Source organism: Microtus oregoni, unplaced genomic scaffold (genome assembly GCF_018167655.1).
Source record: "Microtus oregoni isolate MIOR12 unplaced genomic scaffold, Mior012 000048F_ref0000485, whole genome shotgun sequence".
NCBI classification, from domain to species: Eukaryota; Metazoa; Chordata; class Mammalia; order Rodentia; family Cricetidae; genus Microtus; species Microtus oregoni.
In genome coordinates, this window is record NW_024543222.1 from 5,171,450 (window position 1) to 5,186,580 (window position 15,131).

At 48.5% G+C, this 15,131-nt stretch overlaps 1 protein-coding gene across 2 annotated transcripts; it reads right to left on the reverse strand.

The window, feature by feature from the left end:
* Window positions 1-206: 206 nt before the first annotated feature.
* LOC121436232 (CMRF35-like molecule 8) lies at window positions 207-14,216 on the reverse strand. 2 transcript variants are annotated; one of them, XM_041635992.1, is made up of 8 exons: window positions 13,907-14,216; window positions 10,959-11,318; window positions 9,982-10,111; window positions 6,692-6,789; window positions 2,968-3,005; window positions 2,522-2,629; window positions 828-947; window positions 207-515 (listed from the first exon to the last, which is right to left on the reverse strand). In XM_041635992.1, the coding sequence occupies exons 1-8, from the start codon at window positions 13,971-13,973 to the stop codon at window positions 453-455; spliced, it is 984 nt and encodes a 327-aa protein (XP_041491926.1). In that variant the 5' UTR covers window positions 13,974-14,216; the 3' UTR covers window positions 207-452. The 2 variants fall into 2 exon arrangements, with proteins under 2 accessions (XP_041491926.1, XP_041491927.1); XM_041635993.1 differs by having other exon boundaries at window positions 207-947.
* Between the last annotated feature and the right edge of the window lie 915 nt (window positions 14,217-15,131).

Sequence of the window (15,131 nt, forward strand, 5' to 3'; positions counted from 1 at the left end):
TTCTAAGAAAAATTACTGCATCAGATGTGGTTTTCAAGGCCCCTGTGGCTGCTGTGGGCTGGAAACACTCACAGCCACCTTTGGATTCAAGTTTAAAATTACCCTGGTAAGAAAATACTCTTGTGTGTTCTATTCGGGAGCAATGGTTACAACTTACCCTCTCCAGCCCAGTGGTCACATCCTTCCCAAGCCCTTGTACCCCAAAGGCTCCTCTGATTTCAAAGCTGGGCTTTAATATGGGGCTACAGGCATATAACAGACGTCGTTTTCTTTCTTCTCCCTTTAAGAAGATGTTTTAAGCTTTATTTCATCTTTTACCTAAGAGTCCAGAGGAACTTGCCGCTGACCTTGGAGTCATGGGCCAGGCTCCTCCCTCAGAGCTTGGCTTTGGTTCTCGGTGAGACGGGGAAGTTGGTGTTTGGTGCCTCCGCAACTCCCCTTTCTTCGCTTTCTCATGGTTCTTCACGGTTTGTCCACATTCCCCAGAGATCATCGACATCCCTGCTGGATGGACACTACAAAGATAACACCAGTGTCCTTATATATGAACCATGTCACCTCCCAAAGCCCCAAGGGATGCAGAGGCTATGTCTTCCACACCCAAAGGTAGAACAAAATGCAGGCTAAGAGGAGAGAGCCAGTGGGGACAAGCCTCTGTCCCCATGGAGCCTTGGTTCCTGCTCATCTCGAGTGAAGCCAGCTAGGCTCATGACATTGAGGGCAGCAGCCTGCAGGCAGGTCAAGAACATGATGGTCACCATTGAGAGGATCGGGTGACAGGGAGTCACAGGTGAGGGTCAGAGAGGCCTTCCCTTGGGCTTCCGGACCTCACTGTACTCTGCTTCTGTGTTCTGAGGTGGCCGTGGGGAATTCCCATTGGTGTGAGAATCCTGCCTCTCCGAGTCAAATGCCATGGATGCATAGTGGAGCTCTTCCTGAGGGAATCCCTGCGGAAAGAGACCCCAGATTCAGGCCGAGAGAAGAAGGGTACACATATGCCTTAACAACTGAACTCACCGACCCACCTGGTGAAACCACAATGGGAAGTCCCCGTGCTGGTTAAACCATGGCCAGCAGAAGAAGCCACAATGACACAAGAAGTCTAAGGTTTACTGGCTGTGTTTGGTCACAGACTTACTTTTCCCAGAAGGAAAACAAAGTTAGCTTCCAACACATTTGCAATCATTAGCTACCAGGTGATACCAGGCTGTGGAATAATCTTTTGATACATTGTGAAGATGTGTTTCTCTGGTTGGTTTGATGAAGTGATAACTGCCCAGTAGATAGGCAAGAAGAGGTTAGGCAAGAAAGCCAGACTGAAAGAATGCTAGGACGAAGGGCAGAGTCATGGGGAGTCGCCAGCCAGATGCAGAGGGAGCAGGATGTGTAGAAAATGAGGTGACAAGCCATGAGCCCTGTGACAGCACATAAGATAAATGTTGGTTAATTTAAGTTATAAGAGCTAGTTAGTAATAAGCCTAAGCTATCAACTGAGCTTTTATAATTAATAGTAAGTCTCTGTGTGGTTATTCGGGAACTGGCTGGTGGCATAGATGCTTTCACCAACAATGTCAGGCTATTGCCAGTTCCATAACTGGGAAGACATGAGCACATGTCAGATGGTGAAGGGATGGGGTTTGCAGACACACGGCATCATCTGAGGAACCAGAGACAGTCAGCTGCTTAAAATGAGGACATTGGGGTCCCTGCCCACATCTCATTCTCAAAAGATACTCAGTGGTTGAGAGCACTGGCTGCTCCTCCAGAGGACCTGGGTTCAATTCCCAGCATTCATATGGCAGCTCACAACTGTCTGTAATTCAGTTCCAGAGGATCCAACACCCTCAAACATTCATGCAGGCAAAACACTAGTGCATGCAAAATAAAACTAAATGAACGATTTTTAAAAAGACACTGGCACAAGCGAGGAGAAGTCATGGCTTGGGTGATCCAGAATGGGTGTGGGACAGAACCCCTCCCTGTTTCCTTCATGAAGCAGGATCAGCAGCCTGGGTTGAATGGGACCAGAGCAGACACATTCAGGGAGATGGGTCACTTTTTCAGAATACGTCATCCATCTCCTGCCACCAAACTATGACATCCCATGGGCATCCGAGAAGGGTTTAGTGGGCTCTGAGCCTGGGGTGGGGGCGGGGAGTCGCCCTAGAGAGCCTTTGATTTTTAAATCTCCCTCAGCTTCTGTTTGACCCTGCCTGAAAATGGCAGGTCTAAAGAATTGATACCAAAGAGATGAAGGCACCAACACTAGGAGAAATAGCAGAGTGTGATTGATTGACTGTCAAGACCTTAGATGCTGGCCACTCCTGTAATCCTACTTCCTATTCCCAGCTACCTGGTCTTCCTAAGGGCCTCCACTCTCACTGCGTCTCCACCTGACCCATCTTCTATATAGCCATCCTGAGCCAGTGTCCCATTCACTCTCTGTCCTCCCCTACCCCTGTGTGGTACCCTTGCATGGCCCAGGATCCTCATGCCACAGGAACCGGGTTCTCAGACTTACCACTGGGCTGTATTCCACCTCTACCTGTCTTGGTGGTGCCGGCTCTTCCCTCAGGGACAACGTATGCAGCTGTAGATTCACATACTGGGACTCGCTCTGCTCAGCAGCCTGCAGAAGGTCGGGTGTCATCCCTGGAGTCATCCCTCCCACCCCTACCTCCCCACCTGCTTCTCTGGAGACATTTCCCACCTACTTTACTGTGCGACCACCCTGCCTCCCCAACCCTGTTCTCTCTAGGATCCCCCCCTTCATCCAAGTCCACTGTCCTGGCCAGAGGGGGACAGACTGGACAGAACTTGGAACAAGAGTTGACCACTAGATCTCCAGGTGCTGTTCTCCTGTTCTGGAACAAGTCCATCTGCCCAGTCCAGGGATTCCCTGGCTGCCCCCTTTTACTCCCTTTCTGTCCAGCCACCCCAACACACCTCCCGATGTAACTACCTTACCTGCCGGAGGTTCTGGGACACTTCTGGATGCTTATCAGCTAGAGACAGAAAGAGAAGGAGGTGAAACTGCAGACAAAAGTGGGCAGGGAGAAGAGGTGTGCTATACCCTGAAAGGCTTTCATTGGAGACTTCCACCATAGGTCTGGGATTTCTAGGACATTCAATATTAATGGAAATGCTATAATATGTTAAGTATAAAATTACAGGTTTAAGTGGCATGAAGTTTTTGTTTTGTTTTTTGAAGTGGGGGGGGGGGTGTCTTGCTATGTTGCCCAAGTTGCTCTCAAACTCTCCTAATCCTCCTGCCTCAGTCTCCCAAGGATGTGCCACTTTGCCTGGCTATGAAGGAAGATCTCTAGGAAATCACACATGGGGCTCGAGAGATGGCTCAGAGGTTAAGAGCTCTGGTTACTCTTCCAGGGAACCTGAATTTGATTCCCAGTGCCCACATCAGTCAGCTTACAACTGCCTGTAACTCCAGCTCCAAGGGATGCATGCTCACTTCTGACCTTCAAGCATTACACGCGCGCGCGCACACACACACACACACACACACACACACACACCAACACACATATACACTTAATTAAAACATGGAATTTTATTATATTTTATTTTTTTGCTGAGCTTTACCAATACAAGGTAGGAAATTCTTTCAGAATTCCCTACTTCATAGGAAAGTCTGTCAGATATGCTAGGCCTGTAGGCCAAAGATGGATGCCCTAGCATTGCAGAGGCGCCTTTGATGACTGTCCAGGTAACCAGCTGTTTCTGTCATTTCTCACAGTTTTTGAAAGTTTCTTACTTGTACTTCCTGCTTACTCAGATAATGTTTTTTTCTTCTCAAGTCTTTGATGAAGTTCAAGACTATATAATTATAGTTATAGTCTTTTTTTAGCTATGATAAAAGATAAATTTGATATAAGACTTTAAACTCATCAAGACAGAATAGATAATTAAATTTTCTCTAATTTTGTCAAATACAAATGGACTAAATATTGTAACTGTGATTCTTACTTGATAACTGTTTTGTTGTATGTAATTTTACTATGTTAAAACCTTCCTGCTAGGGCAGTGGTGGTACACGCCTTTAATACCAGCACTTGGGAGACAGAGGCAGGTGAATCTCTGTGAGTTCAAGGCTAGCCTGCTCTACAGTGTGAATTCCAGGACAGGCTCCAAAGCTACACAGAGAAACACTGTCTCAATAAAACAAAAAGGCAAACAAAACAAAACAAAAAGTTAAAAACCTTTCTTTTGTTTAGACAGAAAGGGGGAAATGCTGTGGAATAATCCTACTCTACACTGTGAGTATGTATTACTTTTACTGGTTGGTAATAAAGTTGATTTGGCCTATAGCAAGACAAAATAAGGCTAAGCAGGAAAATCAAACTGAAAATCAAAAGATGAAGAAGGGCAGAGTCAAGGAGAGTGCTGCGAGCGCCCGCCGCCTGAGAAACACGGCATGCTAAAGAATGAAGCCACATGGCAAAATGTAGATTAATAGAAATGGGCTCATTTAAGTTGTAAGAGGTAGTTAGTAATAAGTTAGCATATATATATATATTGTAATTAATATAAACTTTTATGTGATTATTTGGGACCAGGTGGTTGGGACAAAAGAAAAGCTCCACCTCTGTTTACAGGGTTTTTGCTGTTGTTGGTTTGGTTTGGTTTTTGTTTTTGTTTTTTTGAGACAGGGTTTCTCTGTAGTTTTGGAGCCTGTCCTGGAGCTTGCTCTGTGGAACCAGGCAGGCCTTGAACTCACAGAGATCCTCCTGCCTCTACCTCCCTAGTGCTGGGACTACTGTCCAGCCCATAAATATTTTTCTCCACATTTTCTTTCTTTCTTTCTTCCTTCCTTCCTTCCTTCCTTCCTCCCTTTTTTTTTGGTTTTGGAAAGAAATTTTAAAAAATAACATAGACATAGATAAAAGACTGGAAGGAACTCACACTCCTTTAATACAGTGACTGATTTTCTGAGAGATGGGATTTTGATTTACCATGTACCTCAAATAATGTCTTTCCTCTTTGTTGCTTTTACTTACTTCTTAGGTTTCCTACAGCAATCCTCTCCTCACCCCCTCTTTTTTGCTTTGTTTCTTGAGGCAGAGGCTTCCCTATGTAGTCCTGACTGGCCTCAAACTCGCCGCGATCCTGTTGCCTCTGTTCCCACGCACAAGGATTACATGAGCCAACGCACTCTCTAACATCTTTCCTAAAGGGGAAGCTATCTGTGGGGTCACAGTGTTTCTGGGTGAAAGGGCACCCAAGTGAGTGTGCTGAAACTCACAGAACTGGAGCTGTCCAGGCTGGGAAAGTCCCATGTGGTTAGTGGAACCACATGAGGGCTGCAGCTCAGGAGGCCCCCCAAGAGAAAATGGAGAGCCAGACAGTGGTGAAGGACCCTTCAATCACAGCACTCAGGAGGCAGAGGCAGGTGGATCTCTGTGAGTTCGAGGCCAGCCTGGTTTACTACAGAGTAAGTTCCAGGACAGTCAGGGCTACACAGAGAAATCCTGACTTGAGAGACAGGGAGACAGAGAAAGACAGAGAGTTCAGTTGGAAAGGGAAAACAGTTCTCCTGCTTTGCCAAGATGCTCTGCGGTGGCCGCTGCCCCATGGGCAGCCTCCAGGAGCAGTCAGTGACTAGTCTGAGGCCTGGGGTCCCTGTGCCACCACCAACAGCACACAGCAGCCCAGACAACAGCTGTAGGTAGGACAGAGCTGCGTCATTTCTGCTACCAACCCTCACTGAAGCCTCAGGAACGTGAACAAAGATGGCCCTGAGGGCCCTGTGCTCATGAAGTCTCAGAACAGGAAGGAAGCCAGCAGCTCCCCTGGTGGAGGCCAGACCCCTGTCCTTCCGTCCTTTTGTCCCTCAGTCCCTGTGCTTACTCACGGTTCTGGGTTTGTTGAGACCATGCTTGCTGATGCGCCCTACACAAGTCCTGTTTGTCAATCTTAACTTGGGGAGGGTGGGACTTTGGGTCCCCAGGATGCTTCATGGGGTCCCTGTGTGACTAAAGATACTAAACCCAATAATGACTGGGGACCTTCTCCAGCCACGGCCCAGGCCTGAAGCGGGGCACAGGGACATGAGGTGGCAGCCAGGGATGCTGCTGAGAAGCATCCAGCACAAAAAGAACCATAATAGCCAAGGTGCAGGGGGTACCCAGCAGGGCCTGAGGCCCTCAAGGAAAAAGTCCAAGGAAAGGAAATCTGAGGGCAGTTCTTGGAGACTAGGGAGTAAGCCAGGGAAGGCCAGCGGCGGCAGTTTCAGCCTGCAGAGTAAACCCAGGAGAGAGAGGGAAGCTGAGGCTTCTGCCTCATAACCAAAAGTCACAAGAGGTGGGGGGAGGTGGTGGGAGTAGAGTGGGCAGGGTGCACTGTGGAGGCCTAGCAGCCCTGCAGAGAGTCTCTCAAGAGTATGGGAGGCCACTGAAGGTTTTAAACGGAAGAAGACACTGCCCCATGGGACAAGCACTTAGGACCCAAGAGAAAAGCCTCTAGGGACCTACCTCCTGAATTATGTAACCACTATACAGAGGGACAACTCTGGGGCCCTCCCTCTAGGGTCAACTTGAGTGTGAGCCCTGAGGGCTGAGGGCGTGTGCTTCACGTGGTGCCCAGTTTTGATGAATGAGGACAGAGGACGCGAAAGACTGGGACTAGAATCCACCCACCCTGGAGTAGCGACAGAGGACGCAGGAAGCTAACTTACCTTTGAACTGACGCTTCTGGAACATCCTCCAGGCCAGCAGAGAGGTCCCCACCAACAGGAACAGCAGAAGAGCTAACACGGACAGCACCACCGGGAGGCTTTAAGGGGAGGGAGTTAGTTATTCAGGGCTGGGAATCGAACCCAGGGCCTCATGCACGCTAGCCCTTGCGTCTACCACCAGCTCCTGACTTTCAAAACAGATACAGAAAGTCAATGTGTTTTTTTTTTTTTTTAAGGAACTGATGCGATGCCTCAGTGGATAAAAGCGCTTGTCACGCAAGCCTGAGGTCATGAGTTCAAGCCCCCAAACCCATAGTAGACGGCGGGGACTGACTCCTGAAAGCTGTGCACATATATACACACTCTCACACATGATAATAACGATAAAATTTTACAAATCTGGGAGTGTTCTGGAGGCAGAGGTAAGTGGATCTTTGTAAGTTCAAGGTCAACCTGATCTATACAGCGAGCTCCAAGCTAGGCTATGTAGGGAGACCTTGTCTCAAAAATACATTCATACATACACCCATACATTCATACATACACACATACATTCATACATATATACATACAAACATACATACATACATACATAGGGTTTTTGGTTTGCAGTTTTGCTTTTTTGTTTGTTTATTTGGTTTTGGTTTTTCAAGACAGGGCTTTTCTGTGTAACCCTGGCTGTCCTGGAACTTGCTCTATAGACCAGGCTGGCTTCAAATTCAGAGATTTACCTGCCTCTGCCACCTGAGTGCTGGAATTAAATGCATTTACTACTATACTATTATATGTACTATACTATATTTTATATACTATAAAAATTGTATAAAGGTCAACAGCACAGCGATGTCTATCTTTACATCTCCTTGTTACACACACACACACACACACACACACACACACACACACACACTGTCAGACCCAACAATGCAGGGCTCTGCCTGCCTTGAACATCTGTAGGTTAGCCTCCAAAAGCAGCATTCTTGGGTCCTGCATTTTGCCTTGTCTGGCAATCACATTTTGCCTCTAGGTTGGCAGAAAACTTATGGGAAGGTTTCCAAGTGTAGGGTAGTGAGAAGGGGACAAGCTGTGGTACCTGAGTCCTGGGAGAGAGGCCATGTGTGTCCCAGGATAGCTTTGAACATAGCCAACACATTTGTAAATCATGACATCATGTCACAATGTCCAAAGGTTGGACATTCCTGCCTGATGCTGGGGAGTTTGCTAATAGGAGCACCTTTGTTGTTTGTAAATGAATGGTACTTTATAGGAGTGTCCATGGACCTCATGCATTTGGCCCTGCATAGTGATAAATACAGCCCAACACCAAATTATAAATTTACTTAAAATATGATGAGGTGGGGAAGTGGTTTTTTTTTTCCCCTGATGTTTTTGTAACTTGACTGCACGATTCCTGAGTGTGAAGTGTCTAGATGGCAATGTTGTGGCGTAGTGTCAAAAGTCTAGATGTGCCTGTCCATAGCTAAGAGGGGAGAGGACAGCATGAGGCTGCTCACCAGGACCCAAATGGGGTCAGACATAGGACAGGGGCTCTCACCAGCCTGCAGAGAGGGGAGGGGCTGCAGACAAGTTCAGCCACATGCCAGCAATTCAGCCTTTGTTGCCTAATTCACAAGAACCCAGTAAAAACCCTGAAAAGAGCCAAATGGTGGTGGCGTACACCTTTAATCCCAGCATGCAGGGAGGCAGAGGCAGGAGGATCTCTGTGAGTGTGAGTGAGTTCCAGGACAACCAGGGCTACATGGAGAAACCCTGTCTCGAAAACCAAAAAAGGAAATAAATAAATAAGTAAATAAATAAATAAATACATACATACATACATACTGAAAAGGAGATAGGGGGAGCTCTTGGTGGAGACATACAGAGGCCCCTGGTGGTGAAGCACCCTGGGCACTACCTAAGATAAATGGTACTGGGGCACTTCTTAGGATTCTCCCAGTCTGGCCTTGTTGCGTCTTCAGCTGTCTCCTTGTGATCTTTATCTTTTTTATTTGTTTGTTTATTTGTTTTTTGTTTTGTTTTGTTTTGTTTGAGACAGAGTTTCTCTATGAAATAGTCCTGACTGTCCTGGAACTTGTTTTGTAGACCAGGTTGGCCTTGAATTCACCAAGGTCTGCCTGCCTCTGCCTACTGAGTGCTGGTATTAAAGGTGTGCGCCACCACCGCCTTGCTGATCTTTATCTTTTATCCTAAAACCATTTTCATCAGTGATGACTCTAGTGAGTTCCTGAACCCGAGGAGTCAGCGATAAAGTGAGAAGGGGACAAGCCATGGTACCTGAGTCCTGGGAGCGAGGCCACATGTGTCCCAGGAAAGCTTTGAACATAGCCAACACATTTGTAAATCTTGACATTATGTTTATTGCTAGAAATGCAGGGGCCAGAGCCTTTAGCCTATAGGGTCCACACTAACTCCAGTCAGTTCCAGGATCCATTTGCAGCGCCCAACAGAGTCGGAGCGCACAGTCTGAACCCTGGAAATAGTTAGTGATGACATGGAGATTTCTGTCCATGTCCTCCACTAGTTTCCATCCATAAGCTCATATATTTAAATACTTGGTCCCCAGTTGGTGGAACTACTTGGGAAGGATTAGGAGGTGCGACCTTGTTGGAGGGGATCTGTCCCTGGAGGGTGGACTTTGAAGTTTCAAAAGCCCACAACATTCCCAGTTAGCTCTCTCTGCCTTGTGACTGTGTCACAGGGCAGGAGCTCAGCTGCCGCTCCAGTGCCATGCCCGCCCCCCTGCTGCCGTGTTCCTATCATGATGGTCACGAACTCTAACCCTCTGAAACTGCTAGCCCCAAATGAATGCTTTCTCTGGTAAGTTGCCTTGGTCATGGTGTTTTATCACAGCCATAGGGAGATAACTAAGACATGCGGTAACATGAAGATCATGACGAGGTACAAAAGAGAACATTCTATGCGGCCCTGAGCCATGTCTGTCGGGATGTCACCAGCCCCTTCCACGCTACTCTCCTTCCATCACACTCTGAGCTCTCCCTGTCTTAGTGTCGGCAGGCCCAGGATGGTAAGTGATCTATGGTCTCCTATCTGGACTAGAGCCAATGACACAGGAGTGTCTAGCCAGTGGGGTATGATAGCAACACATGGCCACGATGCCTACTTAAGCCCCTCTGAGGAGAAGAGCCACCACCTTCAAGTCAGGAACCAAGGGTTCTCACCCCAAGCCCTTATAGTTCTGGAACCCCTTCTCCTGAGGAGACCACATGACTGGGATGGCTACCTCCAGGTCAGGGACCAGGGCACCTCACCTCAAGCTCGGGGGCCCAGGATGCTCATGGTGTTCCTTCAAGGATCCTCGGGTGGGACCCTCGGTGGTCAGACTGGTGATTAGGCTAGTGGGCAGGCTGGTGGGCACCGGAAGTGTCCCTTGTGTTGATGCTGGAGATAAAACCACAGATCAGACCAAGTGAATCTCCTCAGACTCTGCCCCTGGCCAAAGGCTTCCTCCTTCCCTGCTTCCCTCCCTTCCTCCCTCCCTTCTTCCCTCCCTCCCTCTCACCTTCCCTCCCTCTTTCCTTTTCTTCCTTCCTGTCTTTCTTCCTTCCTCCTTTTCTTTTTTTCTTTATGTTTTGAGACAGAATCTCAATATGGAGTTTACAGCCCTAGCTGTCCCTGAACTTGTGATCCTCCTGCCTCTGCCTTCTGAGTGCTAAGATCACAGGCCTTCACCACCCAAACCAGCTGCCAGCTGATTATTTTTGAGGTGATTTCACACCAACGAAGGAGCAGGATGGGGTATCCTTCTAGATCAGCTGTTCTTTTGCAAGTACGACATAGCCACCACCCCCAACACACCTGAGTCAAAACCACACGCTAGGTCTGCTCTCTCAGCCACATGCTGCCAAAGGAAAGTAGCTGCAAAGCTGGCTTGTCACTCGTGAAAGCTCCCTCTGCACACAGCACTGTCACCATCCGTCCCCTACTGATCCTCTGCTCAGCCCCCAACACACCCCTGGATTCTAGTTTCCATGGGTCACTCCACAGGACACAGAACTCTGTCCTGGCCACACTCTGCTCTCTCTGCTTCCCATCCCCTGACAAGCCAGCACCTTCCTTCCCCACAGGATGCAGCTACTCCAGTATGCCACCCTGACTCTTGCCCTGTCCCTGTCTGTCCCTCCTCTCCATTCCCCACCACACATAATGTACTCTTAGGCTCTAAGCTGATTCCTGCCCCAGAAATTCCTGCCACTTTGCAGCTGTCATGATGCTATAGGGGACTTACCTGGCTGTTTATTTGGAACCACAGACACCACAACCTTGAAGGAGTCATCAATCCCTAAGAGAGAGCCATTCATAATCGGTACATCCACTCTACACTTGTAGGTGCCTGCATCCTCCAGGGTGAGGTTGTCCATGGTCACTGTGAAGGTGAGGTTGGCTGGATGATCCCTGATGGACACTTGGCCACTCCTAGCTTCTTTTGGGGGTCTGGTCTTGACAATCTCTTTACACAGTAGCAGCAGCGAGCGTCTGCACCAGTATTTGACACTGCTCCTGTATTTCTCCTCATACTGACACCGCACACTCAGAGATTCCCCCACGGCGCCTGTCACGGTGCTGGGGCCACTCAGAGGGACACAGCCTGGAAAACACAAACACCAGTACTGCACCCTCACAGCTGGATGGGGTGTAGATCCCCCCAAAAGTTCCATCCTCCATCCCCTCATCTCCGATCAATCACCTCAGGTACCCTCCCCTCTGCCCTGCTCCTTCCTTCAATCTTAATCCCTCTCCCAGTCTCTCACACTCACTAGGGCCTTAAATATGGCAGCCCTGGGCATCTCAGGACCTGGGAGAATAGCCACACCCCCATGTGCTCCCACCACAGGAATATGAGCCAGAGCAGAAGAGGGTGACCAGCTGTACACCCTGCTCCCCCAAAGTCCTCATGACCCTGTGACCAGGAAGGGGAGTTGGGGGTGGACAGATAATGGGAGGGCTGGCTCCCTCCACCTAGGTTTACTTTGCTGATTTTGAGGTTCTGCCTTTTTAAGATTTTGTTTTAAGGTTTATTTATTATATTTGCATGTTTGTGTGATTCTGTGAGAGTTTATGTGCACCACACACAAGTATGCAGAAGCCCATGGAAGCTAAACTAGGATGTGAGGTGCCCAGAAACCAGAGTTAGAGGTGGTTGTGAGCCACTATGTGGGTTCTGGAAACCAAACCCAGGTCCTCGAAAAGAGCAGTAAGTGAACTTAAGCACTGAGCCAGCTCTCGCCGATTTTGCGTTTATTTTCACTTATGTGCATACGTGTTTGCGTGTAGGCTCGCGTACAAGAGAACAATGCCTGCAGCGGAGAAGAAGTTCCACTTGTCTCTGCACCCTCAGCTCTGGGGATATAGACACAGATCAAGTCCAGTTTTTAAGTGGGTGCTGGGGATCCAAACACAGCCTCTCACTTTGTCCACTAAGTCATCCCCCCAGTTCTGAAGTGCTTAATAAGTAAACACCAGTTCCCAGCCCTCCTGTGCCTTTCCTGGCCCTCATGGATGCTTCTCCCTGCCCCCCTGCTCCCCCCTCCACCATAGATGGCTGACTTTGCACCTTCCACCTCTGCCCTCAGCATGGCACCTTCAAACCTCCTTAAACCCTGAAGGGAATAAAAGAAGAAGAAAGTCCAAACAAATAAAAGGGAAAATAGCCTAGATGATGTTCAAACTTCTATAAATGTGTAAAGTCAGAAAAAAAAAAAACAAAATTTGCTTGTTTGGTTTGAAACTACAAATGACCAATATAGGCCAAGAACAGAACATTTTGCTTTGTCTTTATTTCTTTTCTTTCTTTCTTTCTTTTCTTTTCTTTCTTTTTTTTTTTTTTTTTTTTTTTTTTTTTTTGAGACAATGTTTTTCAACCCCGGCTGGCCTGAAACTCACTGTGCAGACGAGGCTCAAACTCACTGAGGTCTGCCTGCCTGACTCCAGAGTGCTGGGATTAGAGACTCCTTTTCTTTCGGTCATTTATACATTGCCCCTGCCCCAGTGGATAACCCCACACCCATATGCACAGAGGCCGTGCTCGTCAGACTCAATGGTTATTGAAAAGACAATAATAATAAGAAGTTGGGATGGACTTGGGTGAGGGCTGGATATGATCAAACTACATTGTTCACATCCGGGAACTTTTCAAAGAATAAAGAAAAGTAGTTTGTGGGGTGTTGTGGCACACACCCACTTTCAGTTTCTGCCGCAGTAGCCTGCAGCTGCCACCAAAGCAGTTAAGGCATGGTTTGTCACCAGGTGCCTTTCTACAGCCAGCTATGCGACATGTGCACCCCTCAAAGTGCCCACCAGGCACAGCCCGCTCTCTTGCCTTTCCAGTTAATCCCTTGTTCCTCTTCCCAGGTCTCTGCGTGTCTTTGCCTGCCTGCCCCTCTCACGTCCCCATTCCGACATGGCCTTTCCCTCTTCCCCTCCCCCAATAAAACTCGCGCACTAACTCTGCTGCGCCTGCGCGGTGTGTTGCTTAGTGGCACACCTTGGCAGGGCCACTGAAAGCTGCCCGCTTCGCCTTTCTTTTTTTTTATCTTTACACTCTAGAGGCAGAGGAAGGCAATCGTGGTGAGTTTAGGGTTAGCCTAATCTACATAGTAAATTCCAGGGGTACACAGTCAGCCCCTGTCCCAAATGTAAAAGGGGAAAAAATTCTTCAAAGAAAAAAAAGACTAGCAGGGGGTAGTGGTCCTGCCCCTCAGGCAGATCTCTGAGTTCAGAACAGCCAGGGACACATAGAGGAAACCCTGTCTTGAAAAACCAAAAAAGAAAGGAAGGAAAGAAAATACAAGACAAGACAGACAGACTAAATCTCTTCACAGACCTCACCACCAACAGGCACCTCTCAGGGTCTCCCAGCACAGCCCCTGTCCCCACACACTGGTACCACCTGCTGTGCCCTCCTCTTTCCTGTTCTAACCCATCCAAAATTCTTCTCGGCACCCCTCCAGGGCAGCCACCAGCCCTCACTGTGTATGACTTGTCCCTTGTTCTAACAGCTGAGTGCAGAGCGAGATGCTGACCCCTTCCCCCAGCAGTGTGAACATTTGGCCGTCCACCTTACACGGAGGACGCAGGGGCCACGTTCTATCTGGTGCACAGAGGAATCCAGGCTCCAGTACCTTATACCGTATTTTCCTGAGACCTCCCACCCTCCTGGGCAGACATCCTCCTCACCTGGAAGCCAGAAAAGCAGCAGCAATAGTAGTTTGGGCAGCCACACAGCTGAGGTCAATCGGGGCATTTCTCCCACACACAGGCCAGGCTGGACCCGCCACGGTTCAGACCCGTCGGGGACGGTCAGTCTCTGAGCGCCCACTTCTGCTTTTTGTTGTGTCTAGCTGTTTTGTCTCTGACTTCTCTTAGTTCTGTTCCTGGAGCTACTGAGAAAATGAAAGAATCTGGGGGCTCCGAGGCCAGCGGAGGAAGCCCGGGTGCGGCGCAGATCCCATGACTGCCAGGGTGAGATCTGTAGCTCTCGGGTCTGCTCGACCCTGCACCCAGGGTGCAGGGCCAGGCTTCTTTCTGATTGGCGCCTAGTCACTACTCTTGTGGGCAAGATGGCAGCCTTGTGAGAGGAAGTTCCTGCTGCTTCTGCCTGGGTGGTACCCACTGTGAGACCTTCCTGGGATCTCTGCTCCCATGAACCCCAGCTCTAGGCCTAGACCCCCAAACATTAATAGCTCCAGAGTCCCTAAAGGGCTCCTGGTCTTGGAAATGAGTCTTCTAAGTCAGGCGATGGTGACGCACACCTTTAATCCCAGCACTTGGGAGGCAGAGGCAGGCGGATCTCTGTGAGTTGGAGGCCAACCTGGTCTACAAGAGCTAGTTCCAGGACAGGCTCCAAAGTCACAGAGAAACCCTGTCTCCAATAAACCAGAAAACAAGAAAAAAGTGAGTTACAAGACAGCCAGAGCTATACAGAGAAAGAAGGAAAGAAGGGTTGGTGTTAGGGGAAAGAAAGAAAGAAAGAAAGAAAGAAAGAAAGGAAAGAAAGAAAAAAAGAAAGGAAGGAAAGAAAGAAAGAAAGAAAGATGTTTTCCATTTGCCCTGGAGCTCTCCAGGCTGTGACCTTCTTTCCTGGGTAGCGGTGCCATTGAACCTGAGAAGGTATCCAGACATCCTGCAGGTCCCCTTTCATTTCTCTGATGGCCAGGTGCAGAGGCACAATCCTATTATGTAACTACTCTGGAGGCTGAGGCAGGAGGGTCGCTTGAGGGACAGTGGCAATAACGTCACAGGTCAACGAAAGATCAGTAAGAAACTTTGTATTCTAGATACTTAGTCAGTGAAGAGACACCATGACCACAGCAACTCTTATAAAAGAAAGCATTTAATTGGGGCTTCTTCTAGCTTCAGAGGTTTAGACCATTGTCATCCTGGCAGGAAGCATGGCAGCATG